A 21360-nucleotide genomic window follows, 5' to 3' on the forward strand; every position below is an offset into this window, starting at 1 on the left:
CCGAAACGTCTGAAATCTTCCTGGTAAGATGAAAGTTGAAATGAAGTATTTGCTTGAAAGATGAGCGGCTGAAAGATTAGTTTAGAAATAAAAGAGGTAATCTTTTTTCTTTGTCTCTTTTTGTGTGGAGTGGTAAGGCGTTGTATCTTGCACAGTCTGAGGGAAAGTGTTTGTCTCCTTTTGCTTGGCTATGTTGGCACAATCTTCAAATCCATTCCTGTTTCGAAGGCGGGGTGGTGGGTATAACCTGAATGAGAACAAACAGCCTGGAACAGAAAGAAACCATTTCTGTATAAAGATGTCCCGAGCAATACCTCTTTATACTGGTGCCAGCGCTTCTTGCCAGAGCTAACTCGACATGCCCTTTCAAAAATTGTTACTGCATGTCGAAATCATCCACAAGCCCAGCCCTGAGTCACACCTGATTTGAGACTATAATGGTTTAACTATGACATACTGGGGCCTATTCACAAACTATAAAGAGTGTTTTAAGGAATATTTTTTAAAGAATGTATTAAAAAATAAATAAAAAAAAACATTAGGCTAAACAGTGGTTTGAAAAATGTGAATAAACTTTTGGCTTTAAAACACTTCTTGGAGTTTGTCAATAGGGCTCAGTGTTGTGTGCATGTGTAATTTTAAATAGTGGTTGTGTGGGTTTCTGTACACCTATATATTGTGTCTGTATGGTGTTCTATTTTCCTGTACTGTCTTTATTTCTGCTTTCCTGTATAATGTGTCTGTAAGCCTGTGTTTGTTTCTGTTTTCCTGCATATTGTGTCTGTGTCTGTTTCTGTAGACTTGCCCATTATGTCAGGGTATCTTTGTGTGTTACTGTATACCTGTATATTATGTCTGCATGTATTTCTGTTTTCCTGAATTATGTCTATTTGTACCCATGTAAGTGTGTGTGTGTGATTCCTGTCTCCTAGGTTGCCCACTCTGCAGTTTCCAGCTCAAGGTGAGAGATTCCTCAGCCCAGTGCCAGGCTGTCAGGCTGTTTGTCTTGGCCCTGGGCACTCGCCAAACACAGGGAGGGAGCCAGTGATTCCAAGTTGCACTATGCTTTTTATTAACAAAAGTTTGACTGAGCGGCACAAACTTTATTTGAATGTGTAATTGGTTATGTGTTGGCATTCATATGTCTTGGCATTGATTTACCCAAGCAAACAGGGCAAAATAAAGCCATGCCAGTACAAGGTTCTAGAAGAAAGAAAGGAAACACTTGAGACTATAGTGGTGCGAGAAAAGGCTATTTATTTTTTTAAAACATACATTTACTGTCCCTAAATCCTAATCAAAAAAGTAAAGATACAGACCCCATTGAAAAACAGTAGCTCCATTAACAGGTGAAAAAAAACAGCAGTCAAATACCTACTGTACCACATAAAAACGGCACGAACCTAACCAAACCTTTTAGAAGCGAGGGATGTAATCTCCTCCCCCCACCCTCACCCACTACCCACGGAGATTCAATTTTCTCTTTAATATAAAAAGCGGCAAAATAATTCTCCCGACAACAATAGCTCAATACAATAATAGTGCCATTCCTATTACAATCAAAACTTGGTAATACCGGCTTTAAGACCAGGTGATTTTTACAACAATACTGGATTTACATTATATACATTATACATTATTAAATATGTAAATAATAAATAAATATGCTACACACAAAAAAAAACACAGCAACACATGAGAAGAGAACGTTGCCTTAGGTTTATTAACCTGCTACACAGGTACGTATGCAGCAAGTTTACAATGCACTGCTGCTAACAATAATTACTGTTTATATTATTTAGGTTCCAGACTTTTTATTTGCAGTAAATATTCCTCATAAATAAATTAATGTTAGTAATACTGAAATTCCCAGCTGTCTAACTGCAGCTAAATGATGAGCAGGTTATGTCTCTATTCTGAATTTTAATCACATATTATATATCAGATTCTGCCAATCTGTGGATGAGAAACGGTAGAATAACAGTCACTATATTTAAAAAAATATATAAACACGTGCATTTTTCGGTCCACTAAAATAAATGGCTTTACATAATCTCTGTAAGTAAGAAATTGGAGTGTCCAGTGTGAAAACACAACACGAAATAATACATTAACGTAGCATCCAAAGTAGCGCTATAGCATTAAAATATTCAATACAGAAACATGCTTGAGTTACATAGCAGTGTCTAAAAACAAAATCCAAAGAATTTAGACAGAGTGAAGAGAATATATAATATGCTGAACTGAGGAGCAGAACTATTTCTTTAGTTCGGATGAAGAATTCCCTAGTCCCTTCCTCAATAATGTGCATCAGTTAATGTGGAAGTGATCAATGTCTGACAGCAGGTTTATCATGTTTCAGCTGAGAAGTTTCCAAGGCAACCTCAGTTTGCCAGCCACAGATTTTCACTTCAGATGTAAAAACGGGCATGATTAAGTCTGTCCCGAGGCACTTCACAAGTAGGAGTTGGGAAGAACGAAAAAGGACAGTGTGTCAGACATTGGGAGACAGGTCCATTTGTTTGCTGCAATATAGCAGTCTCTTCTGAGTCCTAAGGAGGTTTAATTATTTAACTCAACCCTAGATTATTTAGCAAAAGACATGCTTAATATAGGTTGATAGATTCTGTGGTGGACAGCAGTCTGACATAAACCTTCTTATGCAGTCCTTCATGTATTTTTACTTTGAGGATCCAGTTGTATGCAATAACAACACTGCAGAAGGAATGGAAATGATTATAAATACTTTAGTACCTGGTCTCTTTCCCCTTATACCTTGGGTGACATAACCACAGGGATGGCCTTCACCTGACACAGGCTCACAGTTGGATACTTTTAAAATAGCAATTAAGAAAGGAGACCACTGCAACTTGTCCATTCTATTCCAAGAATAAATCCTTTAAAAATGTAGGGGGTACAGTGCGTGTTCAGAGGAAGAGGTAATAGATCCAGTAGAAAACATTGATTAACATGAACGCCAGGGGGAAGAACATGCGGGAATAGCGGTCAATGTTGTGTGGATTTTCCACATGGAAGAAAGCCAGAATTCGCTGAACCTTCCCCTTGAGAGCCACGAAGAACTGCCCATTACCCAGGCCCAGCTCTGCCTTTGAGCCCACCTCTCCAGGAGTCACCACTCTCACACAGTCCTTCTGGGTGTAGTTTCGCTTCACCACCTTGCTGGGATGGGCGAAACTGGTGCTGATGACTGGAAGCGTCCCATTTGACTCCTCTAAATCTTTCCTAAGCTCCTGCAGGAGAGGGAAGCAGAGTTCACTAAGAGGGGTAGCAGAAACAAATTGAGAATTTGTGATCAGTTTGAGTCAACTTGGGCCAGGGGTTTTTCAGCCTGTTTCTCTTCCAGCCAGTTCCAGTCCAGGACCTTGTTTCAACGATCTACTTTTTAAAGTGAATCGTCATATTCATTGGATCGGAATGTAGCTGGAAGAATCACAAGTTGGAGACCCACTGAACTCAGTAATATAGGAATTTGTAGGATTATCATACTCAAATCGAGAATGAAGGATGCCGAGATGGAGCCGAGACGCAGTGTAACTTACCCGCTGCACGTCCTGGAGAGTGAAGTGCTGCACAGTGCAGAAGTGTGCAATGGCATACTCCAACAGAGCCCCAAATATGAAACTGAAGCAGATCCCCAGGTACACGTCAATAGCCTTGATGAAGCAGTTTGCGTTTGGAAGGGAGGTGCGAGCGCCCATCATCAGGGTGGTCATGGTCAGGACTGTCGTCACCCCTAAAGAGAGAAAGCGAGAGGAGCAGAGGGCGTTTATCTTTCAGAGTTGAAGAAGAGACCTGTCCAATAAGTGGCTTCTGACCCACTTGTTTAGATTTAGTACTTTTGTTGGAACCCGGTACTTACTGCTTTATCTCCAGAGTATTTAGATAACATTAGGTGATCAACCAAGGTTTTAACATACATAAAGAGTGTAGCACTTGCTCAAGATCACATTTTGGGGAGAATGTTAATATTATGGATCACTGTCAGTTGGTGGCTCACCGATGCAGGTGCGGGCTGGGACAGAAGACTGGCTGATCCAGAAGGAGACCCAGGACAGCGCAACCAGCAGTGTAGATGGGACGTACGTCTCCAGGATGAAGTACAGGATGTTACGCCGCAGTGCAAAGTGGAGGACCAGCTTGGGGTAGAAACCTGAGAAAAAATATGAGCCACTTTTAAAAACCCCAAACCACTCTCATTACCTCTGTATTTCTATTATTATAGGACCAGCTTTAGTTAGAGCCATGAAACTCTCATAGCATCCCCCCAGAACCTTGGTGAAGCGCCCTGTATTCCAACATTAGAGAACACACATATAAAATGGTTAAATAATGCCATGCACCATGAATGAAACTTGTAGCAATAATTTGCTTGTAATTGTGCAGCCATCTGCTATTTGTATATTACATGGATAGATTGATCTGGGTAATCTCTATCAGCAAGGTTCTTCTTAACAGACAATGCTTTGACAGTTAATCCTTTGCTAAAATGTATACACACTGTATACACACTTGATGGCGTTAGTTACCTGTCTCATACACAGCTTGTGACACAGAGGTGTAGTAGCTCTCCACTGAGTACTGTGCGAGCTGCAGTGTGTCTAGACCTTTCACTGAATCGTTCCCACGTGTCCAGTAGAAAACCACATCCTGGAGATTATAGCCCCCTGTGTGGAGAGAGGAGTCACCGAGATAAACCAGGGATCTGTTCTGGGATACCCCAGCCCAAGCATGGTGGAATGATTCTGCTTGACCTCTGCTCAGTCCTGGTTCTTAGAACTACTTTGTTTCAAATGACCACAGGTGCCAATCTGAGCTATCAGACTAACTCCTGTAATAATCAGTGCACAGCATCCAACCTGTGATAATGTGATTCTGTAGGTCTTAAGAAATCAATTGATCTAGGAGGTGTTTACCATGGGCTTGATTGCTGGCAGTGATCATTGATAGAACACATTTTAACAAGGTATTGATAAAACGAGGTGCGGGTCAATATATTATCACATATTATTGGGTAGGAGTTATTATCAGGAGCAGTATTGGTACTCACAGCTCTCCAACTGCAGGGTGCACACTTGCCGATCCATGGGGTATTTGGTCAGGTCCATGTTACAGGCAATTGTAGCCGTTATCCTGAAAACAAGATTCAGCAGAGGAACACCTTTTTGAAAGCAGACTACATTATGCAAGATATCGGCATTTATTTGTGTTAAAATATACTTATATAGGGCACTTTCTATCACTTTGTTTCAGAACACAAAGTCTCTCTGACAGAGGTAGACGGGTTTGGATGGCAGGTATTGAAGGTCCTACCTGAGTGCGTAGAGCACAGTGCCATTGCTGAAGATTCGGATGAGGCGGTTCTCCACAGTGATGTCATGCAGGAATGACTTCTTGGAGTCGACAATGAATGTGTCTGGTACCCAGAGAAGCTCCACTAAACGTCCGTCCAGACTCAGGCTCTTATTGCCCTCGAAGAGGAGTCGCTCGTCCGTCCACCGCTGCCTCAGGAAGATGGTCGCTGTGTAGTCCTGGGGGGGGGGGGGGGGGGGGGGGGTGGACAGAAGGGACAGATTTACTCAGGTATTTTTTCCATACAAAACAATATGGTAGCATGTTTGGTCCATTTGTCCATAGACAACTTGTATATTGTATATACTTTATTTACACGTTATAGATTCCTAAAAAAAATATGTAAAATGGGTTACATTTGGGGTTGTTGGATCCCACTGTCCCGTATCAAGACTAACCCTACTGCAAACAATGAAAAACTGTGGAAATCCTCGGCAGCACCCCATGTACTGAAGCAGCGGTGGGTTAGTGTGCTTGTACGTTGGCTAGGGACCGCTGCTCCTTCTCAGACTCACCATGTTGATTTCAGAGATGGCGTCAATACTCGCGATGTCCAGGCTCATCCCAATCTCTATCGGACCTTCTGGGAAGAAAGAAATGGGGGAGTTAGCACCTTGAGGACTGTGCTACTTTATTTGGAGTGCAATTAAGGGCTTGGTGGCACAATGGATTAATGCAATTCACCTGTTGTCCACTTATTTAATACGATTAGCACTTGGAAACTTTGAGGTTCTCAGACATTGCCATCTCTAAAATAGGTAATGGAGACTTAATGTAACTGTCACAAACAAATCACTAACCATTGAAATTGGGCCTCAGGTAACGGTTGTAGCCTTTCATAAGTTTCTGGATGGTGGGTGAGAGATCAGAGTCATTCCTGTCAGGATGCTTGGCTCCAGATAACACGCACGTGCTGGAGAGAGAGAGGTAGAAGAGATATAGCAGAGACAAAGCAAGGAGGAGCCTGAAAACCACCTCAAGTGATGATCTGCAGCCTTTTTTGTCTAACAAGCAAGAGATTGCACAGTGAGTACCATATCTCACTCACCTGTGCATCAGGAAGAGAATGAGGGGGACACAGGTCAGCAGGGAGACAAGCATCTTCTTCAGCAGTGTGGGTGCAAATCCTGAAAAGAAACATGGCAGGAAAATGAACACAAAAAGAGTCCTGACATAGCTCCCAGGACTCATCTAGTGAACTTCCAGGGATTGGACAAAATATTACAAAGGTCTACCATAGCACTGTCAGCACAGTGGGTTGGAGAGGCATGGTAGAGCAGTGTTGGTCGTATGTGATGAGTCAAGGTGTTTAAATTGCATTGGAGGGATACATGATCACCCCTCAGTGATTACTTGAAGAAAGTAGGGGTTGATAAATGAAGCAAATTATTCTATCCAGAAGCATTGCACTTTGTACAGTCTTGGATACATTTACTTTTGCATGGAGACTAGAGAGACAAGGACTTAGTAGGTCTGTCTGTTATGCAAAGTTAATTGTTGACTCCAGACCTGTAACGTCATGCAATCATGAGTCACTGTAGTTTGCTGGCTGACCCACTAGGTGGCAGCACAGTAAAATACAAGACTTAGAAATCCAGTGAAGGAAGTGCAGCTGACTCATCCAGATGTTCATGCTGAGGTACAATGCCTAATAGAAAAGCGGCTGTGGTTTGCATTTAAATGTGACAAATAACTGCAAAATAGAATTAAGCCTGCAGTGTACCCACTGTACTGTAACGGCAATTTAGCTGAAATGCCCAAACTATTTCTATTCATTTCCTTGCCTCCTTGCAGCTCCAAGCTGTGGAAAGACTTTTTGTATCCTGTACCGTACAACACATGGCCTGAGGAAACACAGCTTTTTGAATGATTTTTTTCATTCTTTCATTGACCCCTGTCATATTAAAGTATTAGCCTAAGATTAAATTGTATAAGCCATGTAACAAATTCTCTTCAGCACAGGGGGGGTTTTTTGTAATTAAAAAGTCAGCCCTACAGGTGCAGTTTTGCCCCAAATAATATATATTTACTACAAATACCCGTACTGTATATATACACAGACAGATTGCTATACCATCTGGAGGAAGGGAATTCCTCACCTTCAGTGCTGTGAGGGTTGAGTGCAGTAGTAATCTTTGTGCGTGTGCAGTGAATGTGTGTTTGCAGTTAACCTACAGTCAGTAGTTCCACTTGCCTGCAGGAGACTACCATCTTCCTCTGCTCTTATCAATGTTTTCTCATTGGAAATTAGAACCCTGCTGTAGTAGCTGGTGATGGTAAATTGCATGTGGAAAGAATCATCCACTCTGACTACTTTGTGTCTGCTATGCTTGCTTGAATTGCTTTCATTTATTTTCTGTTTTACAGTGTGCTCAATACTTGTTTTAGAAATCTCTTTGTAGTTTTGTTTTTATAATTGAGAACCTGTGCTGAAAATGACTGACACAAAGTAAAACATATAAAAACATTGACAACCCAGTCCTGCTGTGTAAGACCAGAATCAATCAAGCCCCTCAAAGAGGGATGAAAGTAGTTGTTTTTAAGATAGCTAATGGAAAACGCTGTATGAATGCCTTTGTATTGTATTTTCTTGTTATTTAGAGCAGTTCAGTTAATCCCTTTCATCAATCTTTATTTATTTTACTACAGTATACCGGTGTGCACCAGTTACCTTGACAACAAGTTTGCATGCTTTTTTATACTGATATTTTCCTGGACTAAACCAACAGGGAAATTTGCATCACTTTACAGATATCAAATCTTAACTGATGTGGTTTTTGTTTGTTTGTTTGCTTGTTTTGTTAGCACAGAAACATGTATTATACTTATGATTATTATTGTCTGACATCAATAAGCCATTTGAGGCTATGTTTTCATGCAACATGCATTACAATAAGGTTGTTGTACAGAATTGCTGGGAAATTAATGGATTCTATAAACCAGACCCTTGAGCCTCATTGTAAGTGCACCCACCCACAGTGATAGAGCCAGCACTGTGATGTATAACTGTTATTAATCTTGCAATTAATTCATGTAATATAGGTTTGTCTGTGTCTGTCCTGGAGAAGAGCAGAGACAGAACATTGCACATCTGTTACATAAGAGAGCGAACCCATTACGCACTGTGATCAAATCACATTTTCTAATTCAAATGTATTTATGTAATCAGGATGGAACCCTTGAGAGTCCTGGCAGGTGAAGGCGGCAAGAAAAAAAATTCAATGGCAAAAGCAGACAAATCATTCAAACAGGACTAAATCACTTAAAACAATCATAAAAAGAGTAATACAAGACAAATGCATAAAAAATAGAACAATTCCAATTTACACAATCCTGGTCATCGCCAGGATTTGAAAAGCTGGTCAGATTTAAAATAAATATTTATGAGTGATATAAAAAAAAATATTATGTTCAGAGACAATGAGTTCCAAAGATGAGATGCTTGATAGACAAAGGCACGCTGGCCCACATTAGAGCTGAACTTGGGCATTTTAAAAGTAGGCACACCATTTGATCTTAGTGCATAGTGCTAAGTGATCAGGGAGCAATATAAATCAGTTAAAAAGAGATTGTCTCTTAACGGGACCCACACTGGCCCTTATGCAACGTGAGATGGTAATTGCAGTCTGTACAGATTAATAAAAAAGATATACTAAGGGGAGCTGGAACCAAGGATGATAAAGCAATTCATTATTATTCATCATATTCTGAAAAAAAAAAGCGAAATTAATCATGGATTTGAAATCCCATGATGACAGAGCCTTTGGTGGAGTGAAGCTTGATTTCAGATAAACATTTGTGTGTGTGTGTGTGTGTGTGTGTGTGTGTGTGTGAGAGAGAGAGAACAAGAGTGAGTACTATGTATGAGAGACTGTGTAAGACTAAATTCTGTCTTTCTCTTCAATAATAACTAAAATGTTTATCTAATTACAAATCTAAGTGTCATTTTTACAAAGAGTGTGCTGCAAGTGTACACTTGATGGTCCTCTGGCAATTCGGAGGATTCTTTTCATCCCAAACTAATTTGTCTGTCCAGAACCTAGCAGTCATCTGCAACACACGGGGGTTTAGAAATGACGACAGTGCACATGCAATATAAGTAAAGCACAGAGACAGCTCCAGGGGAACCAGCTGTGATTGTCATTTAACACAGCGCAATATATCCAAGTACATGACAAGCAGATGAACTAACTCATTGTATATACACTGCTTTAATTATTAATACATAATGATGGACATCTTTCACTCCCCTCTCCCTTGCTGAGTGAGAGACGGAGAGATACTTGACATCTGTTTGTGTATGGAAAGTCTAAAAGTCAGTGCTCTCATGCATAGTTTATAACAAATTCATATGCAGGATCTTCCAAAAATGAATAACACATTCCCTTATTCATATTATCAACAGCAGCCCCTGTTCATCAGGATGTCATGTTAGGGTTGGAATTTAATATGCATAAACGGTTCAACTTCGTGTGAGTTGAAAAGTAATTACTAGTTACTGTATACGTTCTCTTTAGCCTGTCTTTCTCATATTGGTGAAGCCTCTCGTTGACGCCTGGAAGTCGACTCTTTCTCCCTGAAGAATAAACTCAAAGTAAGCTTGTATTTCTTTATTCTCTTATGCAAGTTCACCATGGTATTTTCACACTGTATTTTTGCACTTTTACCCTGATTTTCCCATGGTAATACCATGTATTAACCAAAATGTACCCTGGTTTACCATGTTTATTAATATGCTTTACCACACCTCATTGTTCTTTACATTGCTATGCTTTACCATGCTTTCACTGTACTTTATTACGCTTTGTTATGCTTTTACCATGGGAAACTTTTATAAGGGTTGACCCTTTACTGGAATGTCAAAACAACCTCAGATTATGTATTACAAAAAAAGAAAAAAAAAATGAATGAATTAAATATTAAAATCTAATAATCTGAGAGATAACCAACAAGCAAAATCCTTTGTATATTTCTATCCTGTTCTTGACTGTTCTCTCCGGCACGGCAACACCACGATTTAAAGGGGGACGGGGTTCATTTAAAAGAGTGACACACTCACACTCTCTCACACTCACACACTCGACAGAATCAGATCTTCAGGAATGCAGCAGCAGCATTGCTACAGCACTGTGAAAAAGGTAATGGGAATGAAAGGAGTTGTGCTATATCAATGAAACCTGATAACTCATAATACAATTTGCATTGGGAAACAAAAGCATTACGCACAGCTATCTGCAGTCAACGAAGTGGCAGTGAATGATGAATTAATGTTGTCATGAATACAAGTGTCACCACATCTGTCGCCCTAAAACAAAACAATGAATACTCCTGATATGGAATACATTGTGACTGAAGTGTATCATTACAGCTCAGGTTAGAATTTGATAAGAACAAGGGGCTTACCTGGAGGCTCTTCTTAGCAGGTGCAGGCTTCACTCTTCTCTCTCTATCTGTGCTCAAATCGTACAGTTCTCTTCAGTTTGGGATCAGTCCCGTCACCTCCACATCACACAGCAGCCTAATGGGGCACCAAATTCCAAAAGCAATGAACAACAGTGAGTGTGTCTCTGTCTCTGTATCTCTCAGCATCTCCTGCGCTCTTTAACTCTCACCACAAGTCACTGCCTCTTCTATCTCTTCTAAGTTGGGTCTCTCTCTCTCTCTCTCTTTACTGCATGCCTGGGATATAAATGCTGCTCAAAATCTCTCTCCTCTCTCACACTCTCTCTTTCTCTCTCTCTCTCTCTCTCTCTCTCTCTCTCTCTCTCTCTCTCGCTATCAGTTCAGTTCAATTCAAAAAGATATCTTTGGCATAACAAGCAATTACAACAGGCGCATGAAAAGAAAATACACAATGCGTGTAACTGTAAATAGCATTTTTGTTTAAAAATACATTTAAAAAAAAAAAAAATCCAGTCTGACCAAATCATATGTACAGAAACAGGCAAGTTTAAGAAAAAACCCCTATAAGAATGTGATATAAAGGTCAAGGTAAAGAAATTTGTATCTCAGCACTTCATGAGGTAATTTTATACAGGGTCTGCCTGGTGTTCAAGACACAGGGAAGTCGGGGATGGAAATCAGTAGGAATGTCTATTCTCCAGAATGTCCTGTTAAGTCATTGCTTTTGAGAAATCCATAATTTAAAGGAGTCCGGCCATCATATCCCACTGGCTCGATGCAGGCACAACATCTAGCCCTTCTGATGCCACTCTTACAACCTATCCCATCAACAGATCTTCTCACCAGTATCTCTAACACCCACAGCGCACACTGCCATTAAAGAAACATCACCATCAATATCAATCAGACTTGAATCAAAAAAACTGCAGGGGGATAATAATATATACTGCTTCTCTGCAAAGTTTCCAATGGAAATCTTTACAAGTTCCAGATCTGTCAGGAATCTAAACACTACAGAGACTTGTAACACTACAAGGTTAGTATGCAATACCTAAAGGATGAAGCCTGAGGATCAAAAACCAAAATGTCATTTTCAGACTATGGTATTGAATACTGCCTGGTACGTGTCAGTATCTAGTGGAAGTGTATTGCAAGTGTAAATATTACCTTGTGGGGGTGGTGTCATTTTACATAGATATGGAATTATGTTTCTGCAGCCCAGGGTAAGATACTAAGATACAGGGTAAGAGATTGTGGATATTAATCCTGACTTGACTTGTTAACAATTGAGCAGTTGAACATTTCGAAGTCTTCAATTCCGCACCCATTTATATAAACCCCTTGCAGATTTGTGAAGGAAATTTTTTTTAGTTTTTGTGACCCAAATAAGATTGTGCAAGTGTGTTTGACCCTGGGTGTGTGCGTGTTGAGCAACTGGAAGACCTCACTTTGATAGTATAGAATTAGACGTCTGTAGTCTGATCACAGTAAAATGAATCAAGAACAAATCAAGGGAAAAAAAAACTAATGATACTACAATGCGTGTTTCATCTCTGTATTTAACTATGTGCCGGTGTGTGGGTGTGCTTACCCAGTTCTGCAGATGGGATGGGACATAGTCATGTCAGGATAACACTGGGCAACCCAGGTGACACAAGAGAACCAAATATTATGGGCTTATTGATTAAACAGGGTTTGCTGCCTAATATGCTTTCCAAAATGAAATTGATTAATCCAGATCTAATAAGGTTTTACCCTCATTCAGATTACAAAGCTAGATGTTTTTCTAACAATTATAGGCTTTTCAAGACAAACATTTTATTTTTGCTACAGGTAGCCTCAGAAGCAGAAGCCCTAGAAAAGCAGGGAGGCCTTGTCTACCAAGATGTCTGAGTTTCACATGAACACTGCCACTAGTTAACTGGAAGCTACCAAATAGCATTTATTAATATGAATAAACATGTCCCAAATCTATAACATTGCTATTCTAGAATGCACAGTACCTAGCTCCCCTTACCTGTTCCCAAATCTTCATGGTTTCTGTTAATGAATGAGAGCGAGATGGATACAAGGCTGGTATGTACTCAGACAGCAGTAAGGGTGAAACGGAGCGATTTTCTTGTTTTGTAATTTTCACAGTAAATATATTATAAATAATAACTTGTAAAATCCATTACCAACCTGATAAAAGATAGCTGGGGGGTTTGGAATAACTATATATATCATTGATATCTCCAGTCTTGCTATTTAAATCATCAAAGCCACTTATTATCACTACCAGTTTGGTTTAAGCTTTATAAATCTGTATATAGATGCTTGAATAAATTACTTATTACTATAATTATTGTATTGTATTCGATATTGTGTTCATTACTATATTTTCCATTTCATTAATGTGTAGGTTCCAGAACAAAGTTAGCCAAATTAGGTCTAGATAACTCTTTTTTTTTGTTTATCAAGACAGCTGAGGCAATCGAGTGAGGTTTGATTAGGTAGCCAGGCAATCCTACCCTCTGACTGTGCACCTGCTAGCTATGATTACTGGCAGGCTAATGAGGAACAGTGGTGTAAAGGTGTGAGGTAATTGGAAAGCAACGTGTTTAATATGTGGCAGGGTCAGACGCTCAACTCCCAGCCTGGCTGCGGAGAGAGACAGTGTCTAAACTGAGTGCTGTGCCCTTGATAAAGAAACAGAATAGCCAAGAGAGGAAAAGCCATGTGGAGAGAGAGGGGTGTGGGAGGAGAGTAATATGGAAGACATTGTCTTTAGCTCTAGAATCATCTGTTTCTTATACTCCCCAGTGTATCCCTCATATTGTATTGTTGCTTAGTTCTGTAAAGAAAAATATATCAAAAATAGTTGGAGATTGGGGGGTAAGTTGAATGTGGGAGGCAGAGAAGCTGAGAAACCAGTTCTGTATAACAGGCTGAGAGAACAGGGAAAGGACTAGGATTTTTAAACAAAGTGGAGAGGAGCAGAGCAGGACTGTCTCTGTGGAACAGCTCTGTCTGCAGGGATGTAGATTGGTTATCCAGTGATGGACAGGATCCCATTCTAAATGACAAAAGGGTTGAGTATAAAATCAATGTGCCTAGATTTGATGATTTTTTTTACAATTACATTTTGTTATCAAGTTGGTCTTTTTTCTCACACTAAATAGAGCTCAGCGTGACATAAATTAATTTGAGTTACATAATATCAGTTTGCTCAATGCAGCCAGGCTGTTATCATCACAGAACAAGATCTATTGATCTTATCCCTTAACAGAATCTATTTTTGCTCTTGCTCATTTGACACATTCAGCTTTGGATGTCAACAAAACATCAAAACATTCCAAATGTCAAGAATGCTGGAACTCAGCAGCAATGAACTCACAAAATAGCAGCGGCCAGATGGCAGTTGGTTCTTTAAAAGTAGACCTACTCAAGGCTGGCAAAAAAAAGGTAACACTTTATATTAAGGTGCTGCTTATTAATGTTTTATAAATGTATCATAAATGCTTAACAACAATGTTACAGGGTGTTAATAAATCATTATATATGGTTTATAACCATGCAATAGCCATGGACAGAATTACGATTAAACATCCCAAAGTACAATAGGTGTCTAAAAACTGACCCCTTTATAAAACTGTAATTCTGTAATTCAGCACCTTAATATAAAGTGTTACCAAAACAATTGTAGAAAGAAAGAAAGAAAGAAAGAAAGAAAGAAAGAAAGAAAGAAAGAAAGAAAGAACTAGTGGCTGGGAAGAAACAAAAATACACCATCCAATCAGGATGGGAGCTGTGCCTGGCTCTGTGTATTGGGCTATATTGGGTTATTTCTGTCTATGCACCCAATAAACTACTGCATTCCTCAAAATAAGATGTAACACAGTAAGAAAGCAATATTGTGTTTCTCTCCAGAGACTGAATAGTTCAATAACTGCGAGTGAAACCCAATAACCGTGCTGCCAGAGGCACAGTGTGATAAAGTTCACGTTCCCCTGCTCAAAACAAACTTGCTGTCTATATAACACGAATACCTACACCTGTAACAGCTTCCAATAATCCATAGAGGCTCAGGTAGGGTCCTGTTACCTGTAAGATAAGAAGTGAACTTACTGTATAGTGTTGTTGCAGAAAAAAATAGCTTCAGTTAAAGTTACAATACAAGTGAATAAATAAAAAAGATTAACCAACAGTAAGAGACTTGTGATTTCACTGTTGTGCCATTTTTTTTTAAACCTAGGTTAGTAGCCCTTTAGCTGAAGAACACGCTTTTAACAACAGATAAGGTTCAGGTGTGGGGACTTGTGCATTTATAATCAGCTCCGAATTCTAGCTAATGTGATCTGTAGCAGGAAGGCCAGTGTTTACATACTGTTATAGAAACACAATCCATTAGACCCTCCTGCGCCATCAGCATTACATGCCACACTTCATTCCAAGTTTATAAAGACAGATTACTAAAGTGAACTACAAAGGCAGTGTTGTTTTAGGAACAAAGGTGGACTTTAAATGAGACACCCAGGATTACTCAAGGTTCTACGTGCTTCGAATGATAAACCATGCAAGCCAAATACTCAAGAAGCATAGAGAAAGCAGTAAAAATGCCTGTCCTCTCCCCTGTGTCTCTGGAGCTGGGCGAGTGCACTGACTGCTCTTAAGATCTCTAATTGGGAACAGCTTCTTACTCACACCAACACTGAACCTCCCCACATTCCCTGTGCTGTCCACTGCACCAGCGTTGCAGTAGTGACCTTCTTAACCTCCATCTGCTTTGCAATAGCTTCCAGCCCATAACCTGGCAACAGTAACACAATGAGATCAATTTGCACAGCCGTACCTTAACTGGTAGTGTTTACAGATGGGCATTATTCTTACACCCACGTGCCATTCGCGTTGTTTCGTTTCCCCTCTTTTTTGTTCTTTTTTTAGGGTCATCTGTCAAAATGTGGACCCTTATGCACAGACTCTGTCCAAGGTGAACATTACTGCATTAAAGTTCCAAACTTTTATCATAGACACATTGCCTCCTATAGACATTGGGTACGATCCATTTTATTTACAAGATCATAAGGGTGCCTCAGCGTGTGTGTGCACTGGATTTGAATCACATTCTTGCAACTTTTGTTTTTAAAAGTTTTTAAAAGTCTTCTATATGTAGGTTTGCCTTGGACATAGCCCCAGACCAGACTGAGCTTTTTGCATCACAGATAATCAAATCAGTCCCCTTCCATAAAACACCTGAGAAAGTCTTCAAATTGCCTTGCAATATAGTAGTGTCTCTACTGTTTGACATATGGATTCAAAAAACATTAGCACTCCATGCCATCAATGAAGACAGATGGTCAGTGTTGATGTTCAATGGCAGTTACACTTGGTAAAGATGTGATCCTTGAGGGTACTTCATTAGAAAAAATCCTTAGGGTACAGAACAGGTGACCAACTCTGGCTCGATCGCTAACTGGTAACTGGTTTGAAAACAGAAATATCAAAGCAGTAATTGATAGACCTGAACCGGTTACTGGTTGCTTTCCTATAAATACATACATTTCATTTTCCAGCAAAGAGATGTAGAACATACTTTTCCCCATTGGGATGAAAACCGATAAAGAGGAGCCCAAGATAAAAAAAAAAGGCATCTGGGAAAATCCCTGCCAATCCTTATGAAATCTCACGCTGATACCACCTACAGTACTACCGCAGTGATATTCAGGATATGAATACAAATCCTGTACTATTCATATTGCGATCACTTATCTGTGATAGTAAAAGAAGAGCTTTAAGTTATAGAAACTTATGTTTTTTATAGATGCATAGTTTTTTTTTAATTATTATTATTGATTGGTTTGTTGAGGGCTGGGTGGTAGCTGAGATAACTTAACATTTAACATTTCTAATTGCACTACTAAAGGTCTCCAAGAATAGAGTGATTGCATTTGTATCATGAAACAACCCTGCAGTATCTCTGTACTATGCAAGATATGACTTTGGAGCTTAAACAAACAGATGCATCTATTTGCATTCATTTTGGGCAGCAGGTTCTTTGGATAAGGTAAGTTCATGCAATAAACTAAACTTATCCTAGCCATTTCTCAACAAGTCCCGTACCCCTGCTAATGGGGACCGTACACTAAGATATGCCTGATAAGATGTTGCTCTGTGGATCTCCCCAGTTAGATATCTTCTAATAAAAAGGAGTGTCGTTGTTCCTACTGAATTCAGGACATTTTATCAGAGTGGTGAAGCATGGGGTTAGATAAGTAGCGATATTCTTTCAGTGTGTAGCTGTTGTAAGCATCTTCCTCATTCTGCTGTTATACCTGGCCAGCACAATGCAATCCTTTCAGTGCATGCCGACGCAGCCAGGGGGGGCTGGACACTGACGCACACTGCTAGGATGTCCTGGGGGTCTTGCAGCAGCCTGGAAACTGCCTTTGAAGAATTCATGGCTTTTATTGGAATTTTCCATCAGACTGGAATGACATGAGAACCGAGAGAAAGCCAGCCACTGTCACTACCAGGAGGGCATTTATTCAATTTATTTTACCATGGCATCAAAAGTACAAATCGCAAGACAAGCACGACTGAACTCATGAATTAAACACAATATCACTGGGTATTGAAGTTATTGTCAATGGAAACTGTATAAAAGCACAATACTCAGATATACTTGATATTCTGGTAGAATACTCAAGTCCCCTTTGGCCTCAGGTCCCCTGAAAGAATACAAATGAATTATATATACAGTATATGTATTTTGGTTGTGATGGCAACTCACAGCTGAACTGGAACAATCTATTGGTGATTATCCAGTCCAAGCACGAATGCTATGTAAGGCTGAAGATTTGGAAAACTGATTCCTGAAGCGTGCTCTGGAAGCCATGGTCCTTGAGCACATTGCTCTGTTCCAGTAATTGTAAGGTATTTTTGGTGCAGGTACAGTAGATGCACAGCACGGTTAAAAAAACAAACATTATAGAATGGAAAAGATATTTACTTACATAGTTTCAGTTTCAGTTTTTGCTGGTCTGCTGTTTTGGGTGTAGTTATCTTTCATATACTCCAATAGTGGTATAAAGTAACCTGTATACAGGTCTGAAGTGTTGAAAGAGGTCCTACTGCAAGTGGAAATGATACTAATTAATTGGTGTCCACTTGAAGACCCCAGAGATGTACCCTGCTTAGCTTAATCCAGATGGTTGTCATGCTGATGCGCTGGGGAGACTGCACTGTGGTTGATCCCCGGAGCCAGCATCGCAGTCGTTGTGTGTGCTGATGCTCTAGGGAGGCAAAATAAGCTGATCCCTGGAGTCAGCATTACACTTCAGCCATCAACACCAGTCAGAAGGATATCTACATCATTATATGGAAGGAAACGCAAATGGATGGAGACACAGATGGATCACATTAGTTTACTGTAAAGCTGCGTCTTAGTTGGTGCTTATCTTGGCGAGAGCCGAGTTCAAATCAGCATGAAGTTTTAACATCTACTCTTGTGTAATGGAAATCCTGGACTCATTGAGGGCTGTGCGCAATAAGAACAGGTTTGAGCCCTGCAATTCAGGGCAGTAGAAACTTAGGTACTGTACAGAGAGAAAGAGTTGACTTGAATTCCTCTGACTGTAACCAGAGAAGGAGGGAAGGAGATAACGTGAGAAACACACAGAGACACAGAGGGATGACACAGGCTCGTCTGTGTGCAGTGAGCAGATGGGTTCTTGGCAGGCTGTGTAAACAGGAGTCCATCTGGAGAGAAGCTTGGGGACAAGAGCTGGTTTCCAGAGACAGTCTCAGACAGCAGGTATAGCCTCCTCTCCTCCATCTCCAGAACTCCTGAGCACGCAACACTGACCACACACCCAGGTGTGAGCAGCATTGGGAAGGGAGGAAGGGAGGGGTACCTTCAAAATCAACACTTTCTGCTTCTTGCTAGTTAATTCAGCTGTGTTTAAATCCAGCAATGGGACACAATCAGCAATAACAACACTCCCAAAGAACCCAAGTGTCAGCTGTTATGCTTAATCATCAAACTTCTGCTCAGCGAGTGTCGACTTTCACCCTGTGTGGAGTTTTGTCTGACTGGAGTTAGGAGTTAGAAATAGTACTGTGTATGTATTTTATATATATATATATATATATATATATATATATATATGGTAGAGATGGTAGAGACACACACAGCACGAGATCCGGAGAAAGCGCTGTGTGTGTCTCTACCATCTCTGACACCAGGACACCTTTGCTTTCAGTAAGTGCTGCTAAGGAATCACGCCACACGCTCCTAATAACAAACTGCACCCTAATGAGGAGAGCATGCCCCTCCTTGGAGTGTGGTCCATGGTCTGCTTGTTAACTTACAGAATTAATTAGTGGTCAATGGCTGAATGCATTTCACAATGCAGATCTTAAAAGCTCTATTTGAAATTCTAATATACAGTAAGGTATTTTTGAAATTCACACACTAGTCAAAGGTTTACAAATAATGCTGGTATCCAGAATTTATAGAGCCTCTACTGGGACGTAAATCCTGTGTTTCTCAATGTGGGAAGAGTGAGGCTGTTAGTCATTCTACAGGTCTTGTTGCAGAATATTGCAATAGCGCTATTGTTTTCAAAGACAATGTTATATATCTGTGCAAGAGAGATGAGAATGGAGTGTTTTTTCGTTTTCATTTTTAAGGTGCTGGATGACAGTGCTGGAGAGATGAGATTGAAATGTTTTAGTCCAAGTTCTTTTAATGTTTTGTTTTTCTTTCCCAGAAATAGATACCTACCCTTGAAATAAAAAAGCAGAAATATGGGATAACCTGTGTACTTAACCAAGGCAGAAAATTGATGTTTAGTATTGGGCGTCATGCTTTACTATCAGTTATCTAACTGGATGTCAGTGCACTGCTGTCAGCTGAAGGCAGTGCCGGCATTTCTAGTTGCAATTGGTTAATGAAATAAAAACTGTGCATAGGACTGTCACATAAAAAGCATTTCTCACATCATTAACTGTTAAAGCGCTCATTAAAAAACTTCACGACAGGAACAAACGGCTCATGTTTAACTTTACAAAACCCAGAACGTAACTGTGTTATGCCTTTGTACTAGGTTCTGAGCTCTACCTCCACTACAAGGTAATGATTTAGGTAGTCTTCCAGGATGAGGCAAATTAGAATCTGGAAAACTACCAGTATGCTCCATATCATACTCATCATTCAGTCCCACAGGGTTTTGCAACAGAAAACAACACAGGCAAAGGTAAACATAATGTATGCATTGCGGACTGCAGAATGTGGTCCATACAGTTCAATAACACTGCTCTTAAATGTCCAATTAATGTACTCTCTATTCCTGAGGACACACTTTTTACTGACAGTTTAACTTTCCGCAGCCTATGAATGAAGAAATCCATAATAACAGTAGGCTTGAAAGTGTAGTTAACGCAACGCCTCATTGGAATAGAATACCTTGCTTTCTGCACTGTTGCTCTGGGCACTCACTGTGATAAAACAAAATGAAGCATCCCATCTGTCTATAGCATAACACCTCAGCAAAAGCTGAACTCCCTCATGACAATCTAAACATCATTAAAAGTGAAAACATGCATACAGGTAACTTTTTCTCAAAGCTGTGGAAAGTTTGTGTATAGTAGTAGTTTATAATTCAAGGTGTTCATTTGTTTTTTTTGGTTTGGGGTTATACAATGTCACTAAAACTTTTCATACCAAGAAATAAAAGTTTAAACTCTTTTGTCCAAACATTTGGCTACTTCTATGGAATTAATTACATACTGAAAATCAGAAAATGAAATAGGTTAGCAATCAGCATTTTGACTACTGTATAAAATAGAACAGTCAATTATGGTTAGCGCTGCACTTTTCCTTTCCTTACTTACATATCAATTCTGATGGGATTTCAAGGCAATTGGAAACACGCGGCACAGCTTCAAACTGAAATTCTGACTGACATCTGCTTTTTGATGAAGCTTTTTACAGAGCATATAATGAGGTTACTGTAGCATCTAGAAATGTTGCTTTCAAATACCCGGCACTGCAGGACGAGCGCATTTAAAATGAATGACAGTGTTTTCTGAAAGGGTTCAGTGCTGGATTAGGATTTGTGAGTCAATATTATGTACCTACTCGGGCACACTTCACTAACTTTCATAAGCTGCTGTTTGTATTCAGTTCATAACTTTTATAATTAATTATATTGTTTGTTTAATTGTTTTCCTACTTATGTAACTGGATCCAGACAAAAATGTGACCTAAATCGTCAAACTTCCGGTTTACTTATCTTAGATGTTTATGAAAAACAATCTATTAAATAAAGAGAAAGCATGGGTCCAAATACAGGGAGACATGAAGGATAAAATGGCCCCAAATTTCCCAGATCTGTATTAACTAGAATTTTATAGGGGAATGAGTTAAACATCCAACAAGCGTGCCAGGCATCTACCACCCAATTAAATGCAGGCAGCAAGCTTCTTATGCTGCAGTGTGTAGCAAGTGTTACAGTCCTTTACAGCCAAAGCTACCCAAAGGTACTTCACATACAAATAAAGGCAAATATGCACATTAAGGCAAGAGAAGCAATGCCAATTCATACC

The 21360-nt window shown here is 39.8% G+C and overlaps 1 protein-coding gene across 3 annotated transcripts; it reads right to left on the reverse strand.

Moving 5' to 3' along the window:
• Window positions 1-1256: 1256 nt before the first annotated feature.
• Window positions 1257-11136, reverse strand: gabrp (gamma-aminobutyric acid type A receptor subunit pi). Of its 3 annotated transcripts, XM_058996186.1 has the most exons (10): window positions 10774-11136; window positions 6419-6497; window positions 6171-6283; window positions 5886-5953; window positions 5332-5549; window positions 5069-5151; window positions 4548-4685; window positions 4019-4171; window positions 3561-3754; window positions 1258-3251 (listed from the first exon to the last, which is right to left on the reverse strand). In XM_058996186.1, the coding sequence occupies exons 2-10, from the start codon at window positions 6469-6471 to the stop codon at window positions 2928-2930; spliced, it is 1344 nt and encodes a 447-aa protein (XP_058852169.1). In that variant the 5' UTR covers window positions 6472-6497; window positions 10774-11136; the 3' UTR covers window positions 1258-2927. The 3 variants fall into 3 exon arrangements, with proteins under 3 accessions (XP_058852168.1, XP_058852169.1, XP_058852166.1); XM_058996185.1 differs by lacking the exon at window positions 10774-11136 and having other exon boundaries at window positions 1257-3251; window positions 5886-5950; window positions 6419-6569; XM_058996183.1 differs by lacking the exon at window positions 10774-11136 and having other exon boundaries at window positions 6419-6569.
• Window positions 11137-21360: the final 10224 nt, after the last annotated feature.

This window comes from Acipenser ruthenus, chromosome 22, assembly GCF_902713425.1.
Source record: "Acipenser ruthenus chromosome 22, fAciRut3.2 maternal haplotype, whole genome shotgun sequence".
NCBI lineage: Eukaryota > Metazoa > Chordata > Actinopteri > Acipenseriformes > Acipenseridae > Acipenser > Acipenser ruthenus.